General features: G+C 49.6%; 1 protein-coding gene across 4 annotated transcripts in view; it reads left to right on the top strand.

Moving 5' to 3' along the window:
• LGMN (legumain) overlaps positions 1-17,614 on the top strand; it is a 27,594-nt gene extending 9,980 nt beyond the window's left edge. For 2 of the 4 annotated variants that reach the window (XR_011432113.1, XR_011432114.1), the window contains exons 3-14: positions 4,208-4,305; positions 5,528-5,609; positions 7,018-7,103; positions 8,324-8,399; positions 8,888-8,950; positions 10,139-10,205; positions 11,072-11,190; positions 11,276-11,365; positions 13,093-13,293; positions 14,387-15,333; positions 16,725-16,792; positions 17,051-17,614. Coding sequence is in view for 2 of the 4 variants with exons in the window: in XM_001497437.7 (XP_001497487.2) it covers positions 4,208-4,305; positions 5,528-5,609; positions 7,018-7,103; positions 8,324-8,399; positions 8,888-8,950; positions 10,139-10,205; positions 11,072-11,190; positions 11,276-11,365; positions 13,093-13,293; positions 15,163-15,333; positions 16,725-16,792; positions 17,051-17,093 (1,164 nt within the window). In the remaining 2 variants the exon portion in view is untranslated. The remainder of the gene's footprint in view (positions 1-4,207; positions 4,306-5,527; positions 5,610-7,017; positions 7,104-8,323; positions 8,400-8,887; positions 8,951-10,138; positions 10,206-11,071; positions 11,191-11,275; positions 11,366-13,092; positions 13,294-14,386; positions 15,334-16,724; positions 16,793-17,050) is intronic. The other 2 variants (XM_001497437.7, XM_005605410.4) reach the window with 1 other exon arrangement.

The following is a 17,614-nucleotide window of genomic DNA, read 5'->3' as shown; positions in this document are numbered from 1 at the left end:
CTGTCGTTGTGTGAACCTCATGGAGTGCACTTACACAAACCTAGATGGTGCAGCCTGCTACACACCCAGGCTCTATGGCACTAGTCTTACGGGACCGCCATCGTATGTGCGGTCTGTCACTGACCGAAACGTTGTTAGGTGGCGCGTGACCGTATGTGTACATCCGTCGGATGAGCAGACCGTGAGAACCCCTTCTCAGCTCCTGCCTGGCTCGAAAGTGGACCCTCCCCAGTGATGCCACTGGAGCATGCCGATTGTACTTAGCCTTGTTCCACGCCGGTTGTCCTTATTTAGCTGACAGTGGGCCTGCGATGGAGGCAGCACAGGCAGACCGTGTCAGGACAGTGGCTGCACTGGGAAGTCCCGGGATGCATTAGTCAGCCTGTCAGAGCGCCTAACACCGGCTGGGAAACCAGCTGAGTCACGGCAGTGTCTGTGCAGGAGTCCAGAAGGCTTTCCCCTTTTTATTAAGCCTTGCTCAATACCTTTTTCTCAAAAGTTACCTCCTATGGTTTTTCTGTTTCTTAGGGGGAAACATGCCTATAGGTCGGATAGTTTAAGGGGAAGTAATTCAGGTAGCCTTGAACACCATTTCCAAGTTATCTGACCTGGTTTAACCCTACTTTTATTTCTGTTGAGTGCCAGTAAACATTTGATTCTAACAAAGAAACCCTTTGAGTTGAAGTTAGAGGCAACCAAGGACCCCCAGGACCTGGGAGAGAATCACATCCTGCCTTTGAGAAGGCTGTGTGCGGAGGAAGGGCACGAGGCAGGCGCGGGGTCAGGAGACCAGGGTTCGAATCCCTGAACACTCCCTGAGTTTGTCCCCACCTGTGAAATGGGGACAAAAGCACCTGTGGGTCAGGGCACAAGTGCGGAGTCCAAGCAGCTTAGGAGAGCGCTAACACAGGACACGCGGAGCCTGCCTTTTCTAAAACAGATAACTTGATTGAGGCACATTATTACATATCGTGTGTGATTCACCCATTTCAAGTGTCCAACTCAATGATTTTTTTAGTAAATTTACCAAGCTGTGGGAACATCCCCATAAATCAGTTTTAGAATATTTCCGTCATCCCAGTAGGATCCCTTGGGCCCTTTTGCGGTCCCCACCCCCAGCCCCGGGCAACCGCTGATCCACTTCTGTCTCTAAATTTGCCTTTTGGAGAGGAGGGCCTGAGTTCGTCTTTTTGCTTGTGAATGTCCACATTGTCCCAGCACCATTTGTCACAAAGACTGTTCTTTCCCCAGTGTAGTTTTGAAATCAGAAAGTGAAACTCCTCCAGCTTTGTTCTTCATTTTTTAGCTAAGTCTTTTGCGATTTCTTATAAATTTTAGGATCATCTTGTCAATTTCTATTAAAAAAAGCCTGCTAGTTTTTTTTTCAATTTTAATAGTATTGAGTCTTCTGATCCACGAATATGAGGTGTCTTTCTGTTTATTTAGATCTTCTTTAATTTCCCTCAGCAATATTTTATAATTTTCAGTGTACGAGCCTTGTACTTCGTATTTATTCTGGAGTTGTGTTTTTCTTTTTTCTTTTTTCTTTTTAATAAACCTGCCTCCTGGTAGGAGAAATAAGTAACAGAATGATTTGTCAGAAATGAGTAGGTGAGCACCTGCTCGCTTCCACTTCCATCATAGGGGGAGGTTAAATCTCATATAATATTGGTTTGTCTTCTTTCTTATGAGATCAAATCGTGTGTGCAATTTAAAGAATAACAATAAAATGAATACCTGTGTACTTTGTACCCAGCTAAGGAAAAAGAAAATTACTAGCACCTTGGCGCTTGTCTGATTGGATCCCGCTCTCTTCCGCCAGCGGGCAAGCTCCTGAATTTTTTGTCAATCGCTCATTTGCTTTGTTTTATAGTTTTACCATATGTGTATTGAACTGTCAACAACGTAATGTTCACGTTAGCCTGTTTTGACCTTTATATAAATGTAATCATGATGAATGTATTTTTTCCACGACTTGTTCTCTTTCTCCTTATGTTCCTGAGATTCATCTGTTTTGAAGCCCAGGTCCTATTTCATCCATTTTCAGGTATTACATTATGTGAGCATGTGACGGTTTATTGTTCCAGGTATTGATGGTCCTTTGGGCTATTTCTTGGTTTCTGCTCTTGTGATGATCTCCTGTTGCACGTGGGTTAGAGTTTCTCTAGCGTGCAGCTTGGAGCAGCATTGCTGGGTTGGAGGGCGTGTACTTCAACCTGATTGGATAATGCCAAGATGTTTTCCCAGGGGAGCACCAATTACACGGTCCTTCCACTATCATGGATTAGTTTCCTGTTGTTGCTGTCACAAATTACTGCAAACTTAGTAGCTTAAAACAATACAAATTTTTTATATCTCTGGAGGTGAGAAAACTGAAATGGGTCTCCCTGGGTTAGGCAAGGGCTGCATTCCTTTCTGGTGACTCTGGAGAAGATTCCGTTTTCTTGCCTTTTCCTACCTTTAGAGGCTGCCCTCATTCCTTGGCTCGTGGCCCCTTCTTGCGTCTTCAAAGGCAGCCATGGCGGGGGAGTCTTTCTTACCTTTATCCCTGTGACACTGACTCTCCTCCATCTTCCTTCCACATTTAAGGGCCTCTGTGATTACACTGGGCCCCCTGGAATAATTCGGGATAACCTCCCTATTTTAAGTCAGCTGATTAGCAATCTCAAATCCATCTGCTACTTAATTCCTCTGGCAGCCATGTAATGTAACTTACTCACAGGCTCTGGGATTAGCAAGTGGACGTCTTTGGGGGGCTGTTATTTTTCCTGCCACAATTGGTGTTCGAGGGTCCTCGTTATTCCACAGAATGGGGTTTAAATATTTTAACAATTTGTTTATATACAGAATATTTAGTAACTCTTTAAAAATGATCGATGTTTAGATTTTCAGCTCATCATTCTGCCTGGGCTTCCATAATTTTGCTGATTTCTGTCTCTGTATGAAGCAGCATCTAGCACTGGAGTCTGAATGCCTGGATCTTTCACTGTGAGCTGTGTGGCTTGGTCGTGTCACCTTACCTCTCTAAGCTTCGGTTTCCTCATCTATAGACTGGGGAGCCTTACCTTTATCACCTAGGCTTGCTATGAGAATTACATGAAATAATGCATAGAGAGTCTTAGCATAGTGCCTGAAAAGTAGAAGATAGAATAAATGTATGAGTTTCCATGTTTCTTCAGTCATCCATTCATCCAGCAGCTGAGTGCCAGGCCCTGGACTTACCCTCTGAACGTTCAGCAAGTGTGTACCAAGCACCCATTTTTGCTGTGAAATCCATTTGTGTGGGGCGTCTGCAGGCAAAGTGCCGGGTTTAATGTCTGATGAGCTTTGTTTTTCTTGCTGTGCTAGGTTCTGTTTAGAAGATGAGGTGTCTGGGAGGTCGGTTCCTAAGGCCGTCTTCCTGAGAGGCAAATAGCCGGGCTCACTATTCCCATGATGCTTATTTCTGTCCATTCTCAGGAGGCCATAATCGAACATAAGCACCAAGTTAGGCCACGTTTTTCCTTTCTGTCCTCAAATGATTCCCGTGTCCTGGAGTGTAGTATGTGTCATCTGAAAAAAAAGGAAAAGAGTGTCTTGACCCTTTTATCGACAAGGAGTCGCACCAGCAAAGTCTTTGTTTCACCCTTCGTATGGTCACCTTTGTTGTTATTGTTATTTTTTAAACTAAAGAGCACATTCCTCATTTCAGTTCCTGAGTTGAGCTTTTGATTTTCACCCAGTTCTCTGAACAGTGACTGTGGCAGCCAAAGTCACTTGAAACAGAATCCTGTGTGATGTGAACGAGCCACTAAGCTTTTAATCTGCGGGTTCATCATTCTGAGTCATTTTCAGACCTAAGTCAGTGCTTTCCAGAGAACTTTTATAGGGTGTGGGAAATGAAAATAATTATGCAGGACTTTTGGGACCTTCAGAGGCCCTGGTTTCCTGTGGTGGTGGTGATGGGCGTACGCGTGTGTGTGTGTAGTCCACACGTGTGCTGACTGCCTGATGAATAAGAGCTTGGATAGTGGGGAGTGGGGAATTTTTTAAAAGTTTGAGTCGAAAAAATATAAATGTCTGTGTTTTAAAATCATTTAAATACCTGACCAATAGGGAATGGTTGACAGCACGTCTTCCATGAGAAAGAGTGTGTTGTTCATTTGAACTCTAAAACTGGCCTCCTTCTGGGCAAGAGCTCACACTTGACAAAAATCCCGTCTCCCAGGCGGATGTGTGCCACGCCTACCAGATCGTCCACCGCAACGGCATTCCTGACGAGCAGGTCATCGTGATGATGTACGATGACATCGCCTACTCTGAGGAGTAAGTTGGAAGCGCTTCGAACTTGGTCGTGAAAAACAAAAAAATGCGTACAGACTCACAGCGATCCTTAGATCAGAGGCCTAACGTTAGACTGTAAACAGACCCTCAGCTGGAATTCTGCAGGGCTGCTTCCTGTGGAGCTGGGAGCATGACTCAGGGCTCCCTGGCAGCGGCAGGGATGTGGGCAGTGGGTGCTAAGGGGTATTGGGGTGGGAGCTGTGGAACCGTTGAAGGCCCTGTTTCCTGCTGAGCTTGGAGAGCTCATCCTTGGGTTCTGCAGTGCTCCTTCCAACCTGGAGCAGCTGGACCGCACAGAGGGGACACCTCAGCGGCCCCGTACCTACAAGGCTTGTTTATGGGGCCAGATCCTACTATCCTTCTTTCTGTACACGTTTACTTTTGTAATCTGTTGAATTTAGTGGTACAAATAGTTCCCTCCTGCCTGCTTGTCTGATTTCTCGAGGAGGTCAAGAGCAGCATCTTAACCGGAGCTGGTCTCCCCAGCTCCTAGGTTACCCTGCTGTGGCCCCAGCGAAGGGTACTGCCCGTGGCTGTGATCACGTGACAGCTCGTGGTCCATTCTGAGCTTTCATGCCTGAGCTCTTGTATGAAAGTCTTGGCTTCTGTCCTGTCATTTTCTGCACGTAGTCTTCTCTGAGAGATCTCTGGATGAGATCTTGCCCCCAAGATGCTATGTGGTTTCCTGTAGGAGGCTTTGGTCGATATCCTCAGTTTTCAGAGCTCAGGTCTTCCCTGCTCCTGCCAAGAACTCAAGAGTTGTGGGATGCCCGTGGTCCCCAAGCTGCTAAAGTCACTGATGTGTTGGCGACCATATGGGTGATGAGAAATGTGTTCGACACACATGATCGTATATATATTTTTTTTTTTTTTTTTGAGGAAGACTAGCCCTGAGCTAACGTCTGCCAGCAATCCTCCTCTTTTTGCTGAGGAAGACTGGCCCTGAGCTCACATCCATGCCCATCTTCTTCTACTTTCTATGTGGGACGCCTGCCACAGCACGGCTTGCCGAGCAGTGCCATGTCCGCACCCGGGATCCGAACTGGCGAACCCCGGGCCAGTGAAGTGGAATGTGTGCACTTAACTGCTGCACCACTGGGCTGGCCCAATTGCATATTTTTATACATAATGAGGGCATGCTTTTGAAGAGAGAGATTTCAGAGACATGTCAGGTTTTGTGCTTCAATTGTGTCTTCATTTTCAGGAATCCCACCCCAGGTATCGTGATCAACAGGCCCAATGGCTCGGACGTCTACGCGGGAGTCCCGAAGGACTACACCGGCGAGGTGAGGCGGGGGATGGGCTGCAGCCAGTGGGCTTTGTTCTCATGTCAGCGATGATTTTTCCCTTTTGCTTGCATTTCTAGAATCAGAACCTCCCTAACTGATTTCTGAGCAGTGTTTCCTGTTTGTATTAAGATTTGTGCTTGAGGTGTAATTTCTGAGAGTTTCAAAAGAAAGCAGAGAAAAAAAAGAAAACAGAAATAAGCTGTAGTCTCCCGATCTTTAGTTTCTAGCGTTCTTATACTTTAAGCCTGATAATAAATTTCCTTCGATAATACCTGATTGTCTTGAGGCATTGCCATTAATCTAATTGTAGATTACCTGTGTTCTTTTCTGAAAATCAGTTTTCTCAGCATGAGCCCTGGTACAGAGCATCTCTGGATGTTACTGAGATTTTTTTGTTAATTATTGATATCATATGTCACTTCCAAATTATTACATCCCTCCCAGTCAATTCAGCCTGTATAAATTGACACCTTTTTTTTTTTGGTGAGGAAGATTTGCCCTGGTGTAACATCTGTGCCAGTCTTCCTCAATTTTGTATGTGGGGTGATCAGCATGGCTGATGAGTGGAGTAGGTCTGCACCCAGGACTCCAACCTGCGAACCCGGGCCGTTGAATCAGAGCACGTGGAACTTCATCCAATCGGCCACGGGACCAGCCCCTAAACTGATACATTTTTTAAAACACCATAATGACTTCAGCCTTTGTTTCTTAATTTCAAAGGGATCTTTTAGGAACTAATATTCCTAGTGATAAATAAACGTTTATCTGAAGTTTACCAGTATTCTTTCAGTTTCATTTTTCTCTTTTAAATTCAGGTACAATTAAATTGAACACATTATAGATGTGATATAGACCATCTCATTTTTATGAAATTGTTTCCATATAGTTGTATAAGGAAATGCCTGGAATCGAAGTTGCGGGATTTTGGGTGATTTATTTTTCCTTTTTGCTCTTCTGTGTCGCTTTTTTTAAGTGATCTTGTATCAATTTACATAATCCCCTTTAAGGACACCAAACATCTGTGGGATTTGGGCTTTTAGACCGCAGGCTGGATGCAAAGGGGAGGGCCCAGCGCTGACGTTCCTGCCTCCCTCTTGCTGTCCCTCTGAGGTGGTGTCCTCGTCCTCTGCTATTTGTCCCTCCCTGCCAGCATCTTTGGCTTTCTCCACGTGGACTTTATATTGGTCAAGAGGAATGGCAGGCTCAGCCAAAGACAAGATGACATTTGAGAAGAGGTCGTGCATGTGCCCCAGAAACACTGAGCTTGTTTTGGATTTTTCTTGGTTCCAAAGTGTTTGCTCTGAACCCTCACTTGTGGACTGGTGCCTTGGGTCTGCTTCAGACTCAACACATGCTCTGATTGGGAATGAAGCTGCATCTGATTGCAACTCCCAATTCTTTGTAGGATGTCAACCCGCAGAATTTCCTTGCTGTGTTGAAAGGAGACTCAGAAGCCGTGAAGGGCAAAGGATCTGGAAAGGTCTTGAAGAGGTAATGTTTGTTTTATAGCCATCACACTTTTCTGAATGACCTGGCACCCCAGAATAGAGAATTAAAACAGATGTTGTTTGCTCCTGGCCTGTTTGGCCATAAGAAGTGACAGAGCGGAGAGCTTTGTCCTGACTTAAGACAGGCTGCATAGAGCTGTGGCTTCTTTTGGCAGCCCACTTCTGTACTGAATTAACCCTATGATCCAGGGTCCCTTGTTGTTCTTAATGAAATCAAGAGTTAATTGGAGTTAATTAATTCGCCCCATCACTCACACCCGCTGCTCTCTGTTGTCCGTGGATCCTAGTGCTGGTACATGCCACCATCAGTGGGACACTGACGCAGGCGTGAATCCTCGTGGCCGGTCAGGTTGTAGGGCCCCAGCCTGCCAGTCCTGTGCTCTGGTCACAGGTCAGCCCAGTGGGGAAGAGCACAGTTGTAAGTACAGAGCTAACTTTCGTATTGGGGAAAACTAACCCCAGTGCTTGCCCCGCGGGCCGTAGGTTAGAGATGTCTTGTTTCGCATCTCCTTCTGTAGCATTTTTACATGATGTCAGGGACTTGAGAAGCATGCCTTCAGAGAGTCTCAGGTCCTTGGCAAATGATGTTGTTTCTCGCACGCTAGAGGGGAGAGCTGGGCATGGGTGAGCTCGTGTGCGTTAGAGCAGAGATGGACGTCTGTGTGGGATGAACAAGATTGGCTCCAAGGGGCTTATTACATGTCTGAAATTTGAAGCAGCACCCTCTGAGTGGAATTCCTGGTGAGGGCAGGCAGGTGGATGTCCCAGACTGCGTGCAGGCTAAGAGGCCTGGAGAGGGCGTCGGAGCTGCAGGACTGTGTTGGGCTGTGTGTCCTGGCTCCCTTACTCATTTTGGGGAGATCTGGTTGCAGAGTGTGTCTGCCTGAGATGAAGCGCGATCGCCAAACGACCCCACTGTCCAAGTCACGCCTGGTCCATCCGATGAGCTACCCAGCAAGGGTCTCTCCTCCCGGCCAGAATTCAGAGTTTCGGGGCTCTAGGATATGACTTGTGGTTCAGAATAACACTCGGCAGGAGCAGAGGGAACAGGCCAGACCTGTGCTCCCCTTGCACCTGGTTGGGACGCTGTAATCCTCAAACTTCTAAGTTTTTCGATCAGGGCAACTTTTCGGAGAAATGCAAGCAGAAGCAGGAATTGGTGGACTTGGGTTCTCATTCTCTTCTGTCGTCATCTCTTGGCAGTGGCCCCAAGGATCACGTGTTCGTTTACTTCACCGATCACGGAGCTACTGGCATACTCTGCTTCCCCGACGATGATGTGAGTTTTTCTTAACATTTTAAAGACAAAGTAGGAGAGTGGAAAACAAAACCTCAGTGTTGACATTAAACCTGTGGTGTGTGTTTCTAATGTCCCACCAGGGTTGGTTTGTATGTGTGGCAGGTGACTGTGGGGGATACATTTCACAGCTTGAAATCTGTCCAAAGGCATCTCTCCTGGCAAGTTTTCCCCGCATTTCTCTGCACGTCCCAGCATCAGCAGCTGTCTCGGGACTTGGTGCAGTACTAGGACACAGTCTCTCCATGCCCTGGACCAAGCGATGAGTGGAGAGGCACATCCTCGTCCCCTTTTTAATATGTGAATAAGGCACTTGAGATGACGTTCTGACATAATGCTGTTCACCACGATAATTTTTCAGGATTTGTAAATAAGAATTTATAAAGCATCATCAGGATTTTATTAAGGGGTTATCCAGCAACTGGTTCTCTTGATGTGCTGGTCTGAACGCCCGTATTCTTACCTTGCAGCTTCACGTACAGGACCTGAATCAGACCATCTATTTCATGTACCAACACAAAATGTACCGAAAGGTAATGTCGGCACTTAGGGCAGCCCTGGGGGAGGAGCACACGAGGAAGGCGGTGGAAGCAGAGCCTGGCGTTCTGCAACCATCCTGACTCTGGATGGCCGTGTTTTCTGGAAAGGGTGTCCTTTCTATCAGTCTTGACACTGGTTTCCTAGGATTAACCTTTCGTGGGTCCAGGGCTTTAGCTGTTACATCAGAATCACGAAGGTCTTGTGAAAACAGAGAGTGGGCCCCCCGCCCAGAGTCTGACTCAATAGGTCTGGAGAGAGGCCTGGGAATTTGCCTTTCTGAGTTTCCAGGTGACAGTGATGCTGCCGGTCTAGGGACCACACTTTGAGGGTGACTCTTCCTAGGACTGTCACCAATTTGGGGCAGATGTGGAGTAAGTTTGTTGTCAGTGCCGTTGAGTCCATTTGAGCTCCCGTGTGGACAGCAGAGCAGAACCCTGCCTGGTCTTTTTGCGCCATCCTGTCACCTTCTGGCGCTGCGTCAGACAAGGATCCACTGCCATTCATAGGGTTTTCACAGACATTTTTTTCAGAAGTGGGTGGCCAGGTCCTTCTTCCTCGTCTGTCTTGGTCTGGAAGCTCCGCTGAAACCTGTCCACCCTGGGTGACCCTGCTGGTATTTGAAGTGCCAGTGGCCTAGCTTTCAGCATCACAGCAACACGCAGCCGCCACAGTGTGACAACCGACAGAAGGTGGTGTGGTTCCCAGACGCGAGTGAACCTGGCCATGGCAGTGAGAGCACCAAATCTTAACCACTAGACCACCAGAGCTGGCTGGGGAGGAAAATACCACCAGCTTCCTTTCACGTTGGCCCTCTCCCGCCCCTGTGGCGTCCTTTATAGAAACTGCGTAGCTCAGGTGTGTACATGAGAGTGGAAAGATGGCCTGCCACAGTCTCCCAGTATTGCACGGTAAAACGGTTTTCCTTAGCATCATCTATGGCTGCATTTTCTCAGCTAATAGATCATTTATTCTATTAGCGATGAACAAATTTCAGGCCTTCTGGTTTGCATGACAACAGCGTCTGTAGCTTCTGGCAGCAGCCCCCTATAGCAGAGATGTCTCCCAAAAGCAAAATTGAAAGACTCTTAAGAATGGGTCAAGAGAGTGGGCAGAGCCCAGGTAGCATTTGCCAGAGGTCCGTGCCTGGCCGGGTGACCTCGCCTCTCTCGTTTGCCCCACAGTTGGTGTTCTACATTGAAGCCTGTGAGTCCGGGTCCATGATGCACCACCTGCCCGCCGACATCAACGGTAGGTGGTGGGAGCACTGGCCCCTGAGCGGGGCGGGGCAAGCGGGTCGCTCAGGCGTGCCGTCGGTCATTCTTTGATTTTGCTGACATGAAGGACCAAGTGCTCTGCATGAGCAGGGGCCGAGGGCAGCCTGGCGCAGAGGCGGGGGGTACACGTGGGCAGCCCTGGGCTCGCTCTGTCCCCTGAGGATTAGTGGTCAGAGTATAAAGAGTCTGTGTGCGGGCTTCAGAGTGCTCTCCCAGGTTCTGGTAAAGCTACTTAAGTCCAAAATGACCATCTCTGGACCAGCCTCTGTCCTTTCCGATGTGTTGCATGCTGGTTCTCTGATCTTGGGCGGGTGATTCACCTCTTTGACCCTCAGTTATCGCCATCTGTAAAATGGGGGTAAAGATAGTGCCTGTCTGTTGGGAGTGTTACATTTTAAGTGATAACATTTGTCCAGCACCGTTCTGAGCCCACGGCAGCCAGTAAATGGTAGCTATTGCCTAGGTTCAGTCAGTCTAAGTGTTTCTCAATAAATGTTTTCTCCGGGAACAAAATTAGGTACATATTGTTCAAGTTTCCGGAGCTATTAAAGTCCTACAGCAGTATTCCAAAATAGCTTGACTTCCTAATAAGCATACGTGCTTGCTTATAGCTGGAGAATGTGTCCGTCAACCGGCTTCTCTTTCTTCCACATTTCACTTTAGATAAGTGACTATAGGTGAGTGAACAGGGCTAGGGACAGTGATGTCCCCCTGGCCTCCCCGTACTGATGACAGCCAGCATGCTTTGATTATACTGGGAAAGAAGGAAAGAGTTGGGCTTCAAGTGGGATCCCCAGCAGAGAATAACTGTGACTAAACGATGTGTTTAATTCTGCATAGTTTATGCGACTACTGCTTCCAACCCCAGTGAGTCGTCCTACGCCTGTTACTACGATGATGAGAGAGTCACCTACCTGGGGGACTGGTACAGTGTCAACTGGATGGAAGATTCAGACATGGTGAGCCCTTCAGGCCAGTGGTTCAGCTGAGGCTTGACCGTGACCTCTGATCCTCGAAGGACTATGACGTTTTCGTTTTTTGCAGGAGGATTTGACGAAAGAGACCCTGCACAAGCAGTACCAGCTGGTGAAGTCGCACACCAACACCAGCCACGTCATGCAGTATGGAAACAAGGTGAGCTGGGGGACCTCGCAGTGTGGGTGGTTCCTCGAGCCCCAGGCTGACCGCCTGGAACGTTGATCTCCTGGTGAAGAGAAACGGGATCCAGGTGAGAAATGGCCGAGGCAGGAACGGCTCTGCTTCTCCCGGCCACTGCATCCCAGGACCCTCTCTGGGCTTTGGAATCAAACCTTGGTAGGCTCAGACTCGAAGTTGTGAGACTTTGGGCAAGCTGCTTCACATCGTGAATCTCGGTTTCCTCCTTCGTCAGAGCCCTAGCGTACACCGTAATTAGCATTAGAGAAGGTTGTGCGTCAGAAACACTCAACACAGGGCTGGCAGGCAGGAGGAGGTGAGGGAAGGAAAGCTCGTGCAGGTTTCACGGCATTGCCCCATGGAACCCCACACTGTGGATCCTCTGGGGTCCTGCCTCCCTGCAAGGTGCAGGCTGTTACCTTTACCCTTTGGCTATAGATTAGAGACTTTCCCCCTCCAGCCATGTCCAGAAGGGACCTGGGTGGTTAAAAAGGTAAGTTCATCAGGGCTGTGTGGACAGGGTGGCTACTGAAGGCTTGGGCTCAGGTGCCCCACTGGGGCTAGCCCTAGGGATGTGCAGAGGAGGTGATTCGCGCGGGGCTCCCAGGGGTCCACATGACCAAACACCACTTCCCAAGCAGCCTGCCACCCTCTGAGAGCTCAGCAGCCGAGATCTGTTGCTTTGACACAAGCATTGGCCTTGTAGAAGAACTTATGAGCCAGTCAGTCCAGCTGCCTTCAGCCCTTCACCAGCAGAGTGTGGACTGGAGGGCCTGTGGCCAGCGGGCGGTGTCAGGCCGTGAGATGTGCACGCGGGATGCGTGGGCCTGGTCGGGCTTTTGGGCGGGGGTGGCGGAGAGGTGGAGCAGAGAGAAGGCCAGGAAGAGGTGAGTGGGAGGAGGCAGGGTCAAAGGTGGCATTGCCCCGGCTTTGTGAGGGCTCTGCCTCAGGGCTGGGGATGGGCTGGGAGGGCAAGAGGGTACCTGGCGACAGCTCTTCTGCCCTGGGTGTTCCATTCTCTTGACAATTTCCTTAGCAGTGGCCATTCCCAGTCTTGGTTGAGGAGGTACGATGGGTCTTTTCCAAACCGTATGTTTTTTTATATATTTGTGTGTATTTTATTTTGTGTTTTAGAGCTGTTTTTGGATTGTTGTTGCTTAGTTTAGGAACAAGAATGCTGGTAGCATTTCTTTCCCTCTCTCTGGGATCCAGTCTGTAGTGACCTCTGCAGCCAGCAGTGCCCGGCGGCTTGCCCTTTGTTAGGCTCTGATGCCGCGTGTCAGCCCAGCTCTCTGTGGCCTTAGCTCTGCCTGTCTCAGTGGACCCAGGCCTCGGCTCTAACCTGGACAGATGCTTGCACCTCCCTGCTCCTGGTCACTAGCGCCAGGCGCATGGGCATGGGGGGTGACCACAACCCAGGGTCTGAAGCGACTCTGGTGTAAGCTCCGTGTGAGTGTGGAGCAGTGCTCCCGCCAGGGGACTTTTCAAAGTTCATCACTGGTGGATTTCAGGTGCTCAGAAGTGTTGCCTCGCCCACTGCTGAGGCCAAGCACGTATTTTCAGGCTGCGATTGTGGCCCTTTGGTGGTCCTGAAACCTTGTGGGGTGAACTCTGAGCCTCCTGCAGAGAGGCAGGACCAGGGCCCATCTGGCCCCTCTGTGTTTCCCGCTCACGCCCGGCTCTCTCTCTGCCTCTCTCTGCCCCAGTCCATCTCTGCCATGAAAGTAGTGGAGTTTCAGGGTGTGAAACACAAAGCCAGCTCTCCCATCTCCCTGCCTCCGGTCAAACGCCTGGACCTCACGCCCAGCCCCGACGTGCCCCTTGCGATCCTGAAGAGGAGACTGATGAGCACCAATGACCTGCAGGAGTCCAGGCATCTCGCTGAGGACATCCGCAGGCACCTGGAGGTAGGTGGTGGGGAAAGGGCGGCCCCTGGCCTCACCAAGCAGCTCGCACGAGCTCTGTCTCTGCCTCCTGACCATTGTCCAGCGTTGCTTGGAGCCAGGTGACAGAACTTGGGGGCTGCCCCTCCTCCTGCCACATGGCAGTAGGGGCAAAGAAACTGGTCCTTGTGCTCTGTGTGACGTCGGAGCAAGTGAGCAGAGCAGTGGCTGACTTCACTCTTCCTCAGTGAGCTGACCGTGGCCTCTCTGGTAGCAGGAGTGAAGGAGTTGGGGCCCATCTCTCCTCTCCTGCCGAGAGGCCATGGCAGATGGGTGTTTCCCTCTGTTATGCCTGGTTGCTTAGAAGACATTTTTGTTTTGCTTCTTGGGGAGTTATTATCTAATCATATTTTTAAAATAATCCAATCCACAAAAAATTTCTGCCGCCTTAGGACATCATAGTTATAGCCTGACATTCTTCTTAAAATGCTTGAGCTATCTTTTATGCTTACTTAGTCTGTTTTCGGTAGCTCATGAGTTTGTTTGGAACTGGCAGGATGACTTTTCAAATTCTAGCTGTGCGGCTAGACCCACCAGGAGTGGACTCACTGGGATGCTGGCAGAGCCCAACTGTCCCTTCCGACAAAGCCAGCTCTGTGTCAACTCTTGTTCCCATCATCAGCACAGCACAGGGATTCATGTGCTGGAATGCCCCTGAATTTTCTAGGAAAGGTAAAAAAAAATCTGTGTGATCTGTTTGAAGTTCACATATCTAATAATCCTGACAATTAGTGCCTCCTATGTGGTATATTAACGAGCGCATATTTTTTGCCAGTGTCGCAATGTAATGCAGTGGTCCTCATACTCTTCATTCTTGGACATCTTTACACTCTTAAAATTATTGATCCCAAAGAGGTTTTGTTTATGGGAGTTCTATCGATATTTACTAGAAATGAACACTGAGATTTTAAAAAATGAACTCATTTAGAAATAACAATAATAAACCCATTTTGTGTTCATGTATTTTTATGAAAAATAACCATTTTCTAAGATAACAACAATCTGGGGGAGAAGAGTGGCATTACTTTACATTTTCGCAAATCTCTTTTCTGCCCAGCATGTTAGAAGCCAGCTGGCTCCTCGTACAGCTTCGGCATTCACCCTGTTGGGCTCTGTCGTTCTGGCTGAAGGATATGAAGAAAATCTGGGCTCACACAGATAGACAGGCGGGAAAGGGAGGACCTTACGGAGCCTCGAGAGGTCTGGGGGACCCTGGGGTTGAGAAGCGCTGGTCCAGCCCGAGGCAGGCAGCGAGCCTGTTGCAGTCACACGTGAATGGAGCAAACCTTGTCTGGGGCGGGGGGGGGGTGGGGGGGGGGGCGCGGGGCGGGGTGCGGTGGGGGGGGTTGGGGGGGTCAGAGGACTTGACTGTAAGTTTTGGTTAATGTAGAACCACTTTTCTCTTTATGATGCTGGTTTGGGGAGAAAGCAGTGTCTCCTTTTTGTCCCTCTGTCTGATCACTTGATGGTCTCTGGAATTGGCAACCATGCCACGAACACACGGCATTCGTGTGACAACAGTCTACTTTGGGGCACAATTTCTACACCCCGCTTTCCCCAGAGCGGGCTGTGCCTGCTCTCCAGGTATTTAGATTTTAATGTTTCCGTCCTGCCGGAAGAACGCTAAGAGGCGAGGCGTTTCTGAAGGGCTCCGGCTGTTACAGAGCCTCGCCCGCACCCCGTGCCCTCGGCAGAATGCCCCTCTTGGCATCTGTTTTAACGTCCTGGGTGGGGGCCGAAGAGAAGTCCCTAAATGAGCTGCTGACCCACCCAGGCTTCCCAGAGAGGTGGCATCAAGTAAGACCCATTTCGAAAAGATGTGTTCCTCCGCAGGCTAGGCACGTCATTGAGAAGTCAGTGCGGAAGATAGTCTCCGTGGTCGCGAGGTCCGATGCCGAGGCGGAGAGGCTGCTGTCCGAGCGAGCCCCGCTCACGGCGCACGACTGCTACCGGGCTGCCGTGTCGCATTTCCGCACGTACTGCTTCAACTGGCACTCCCCCATGGTAAGCCCGGACCCCCGCGGGCCACCAGCTTCTGCCGCCTACCTTCCGTGGGCCAACTCGGCCTTCCCCTGCGTCTTAAACTCAAAAGCTACATTAATACTGTCCGCTGGAAATCACGACAGATGCATTACCTTGTAGAAACTTCCATCCAGGCTGAGGAAATGATGGGCTCATTTCAGGGACCTTGGATGGGGGTGAGAGGAATGAGGTCGTCCAGATTCACTGCGCGTGAATCTTGGCCCCAGACACCGTGGATCGTTCACCAGTCCTAGAGGACTCATGCCCATTCTCCACACTTTTGCTCTCCCTGCCAAACCCATCCTTCACCCCTACGCCTCACACCAGCCACACAGGTGTTTTCCTCTTTGGGTTTGTTCTGACCCTTCCCCAAGATTTATTGTTGAAGTCAGGCCCTGGCCCATGGAGGAGAAGGGCGTACCAAGTTTCTGCAAATTGAATGTCAGGGTTGGGCGGTACCTAAAAAGCCGTGTGGGCAGCCCTATGGGATGCTCGGATCCCACAGGCCAAGTCCTGCCAACAGCGTGTGGTTTTTCCCCTCCGCAGCCTGTCGTTACACATAAAGTTTTATTGGAACGCAGCCATGCTCTCCTGGGTCACCAGCCACATTTCAAGCGTTCAGGAGCCATGTGGGGCTAGTGGCGACTGAGTTGGGGAATTTTATAGCGCATTTCCATCGTTGCAGAAAGTTCTGTTGGGCTGCGATGTGCGCACTGGGCTCCTCCTCGAGTGTTTCTGGGGCTGGGGTCCTGGGCGCTGTGGACGTGGCTCTGTGTCGTTGATTTCACAAAGTACTTGCCTTCTTTATTTAGTCATTTAGAGTTTCCCATTTGTTTAATAAGTATTTTGTCCTCTGGGCTTACTTTTCTGCCCTCTGGAATCACACAAAGTGGATCTCTCTTCCTTCTTCCTCACGAGAGGTCTCAGATCCCCTGGAAGTTTTTTCAAAATCGACATCCCCGGTTATCTGGGTCTTGGCTGTTGTGGTCCAGTTCGGCATTCGCTTACCATTCGTCTCCCTCATCAGTGTGTCCCTCCCAGAATGGGTTCCAAGAACCAAAGGCCAGACTGCCAAGGGAGGGCCTGGAGGATAAAGCGGAGCAGGGCCGCGGGGGTGCTTAATCAGGAGTCCTAACCTGGGAGCGAGGGCGCCAGGAGGCCTGCCCGTCCCTTCATAAGTGTATTGTTCTTGAGAGGTAGTCTCACCAGATTATCAAAAGATGGGGAAGGGGCCCATGACCCAAAAACAGTCAAGAACCACCGGTCAAGAGGCTTTACCCCCATAACCGCCGAAGAGGCATGCTCCCGAGTTGAGAGCTGACCGTGGTAGAATGATGAAGTTGACTGCGTCTTTTTGGTCTGTTTCCCTCCAGTACGAGTATGCTTTGAGACATTTGTACGTGCTGGTCAACCTCTGTGAACAACCGTATCCAGTTGACAGGTAAATGAGCACCGACCCTTTGAAGGGTCCGTGTCATTCTGGAAGCAGCCAGGACTCTGCCTTCCTTTTCTGCACGTGGGTGGTTTAGCTTCTGCCGGCCACGGCCTCGGGCTGTGGGGGCCCTCAAAACAGCTGTCTCCCCCAGGATCCTCGTGGGGTGGGTCTGTCACAAGTGGCCGCCTGTTCCATGTTGGGTTATGTTTGTCTTAATTTCTTCAGAGTTGACGTGGTTCGCTAACTTCTTCCTGTTTCTGGCAGAATAAAATCATCCATGGACAAGGTGTGCCTTGATAACTACTGAAACACTGCCTTCCTGATGCTTTCCCGAGTGTGAACACCGTCCCTCAGAATGTGTGTGACCCGAGACTGAAGAGGTGGAGCCGGAGGGGAGGAAGCCCAGCCGCCCCAGCCTTCCCAGGGATGCGGTCCAGCGGCTCCCAGGCCCCACTCCAGGCCTTTCACGAGGCGCCTGCTCACCTTTACCTACTTCCTTGTCTCCAGCAGGTCCTGTGCGATGCTCTGAAAAAACCGCAGAGCGGCTGGGTGAAGCTCTGTGTTGAGAAAGCCGTGTTTGTGTTTTAAGAGGTTTTTTCGCGCGTCGGTTTTAAGGAACAGGAACTTCACTGGGCGCCTGTAGCCGAAAAGAGTCTGTCCCGAGGAATTTGAAGCTGGGGCCTCTGAAGTCTTCAGAATGATTTTATTGGAGAGGGATGTGGGCCCCAAATGGAAAACTCTTTTTAGAAAATCTTATAATTATTGATTGCTTTTGTATTTTATTTCACAATAATGGAGAAGTCTAAAGAATAAAGATTTGTAACTGAA

The sequence above is a fragment of the Equus caballus genome, chromosome 24 (genome assembly GCF_041296265.1).
Source record: "Equus caballus isolate H_3958 breed thoroughbred chromosome 24, TB-T2T, whole genome shotgun sequence".
Classification (NCBI taxonomy): domain Eukaryota; kingdom Metazoa; phylum Chordata; class Mammalia; order Perissodactyla; family Equidae; genus Equus; species Equus caballus.
Note: the sequence above shows the minus strand (reverse complement) of the source record. Positions and strands in the feature narration are given on the sequence as shown.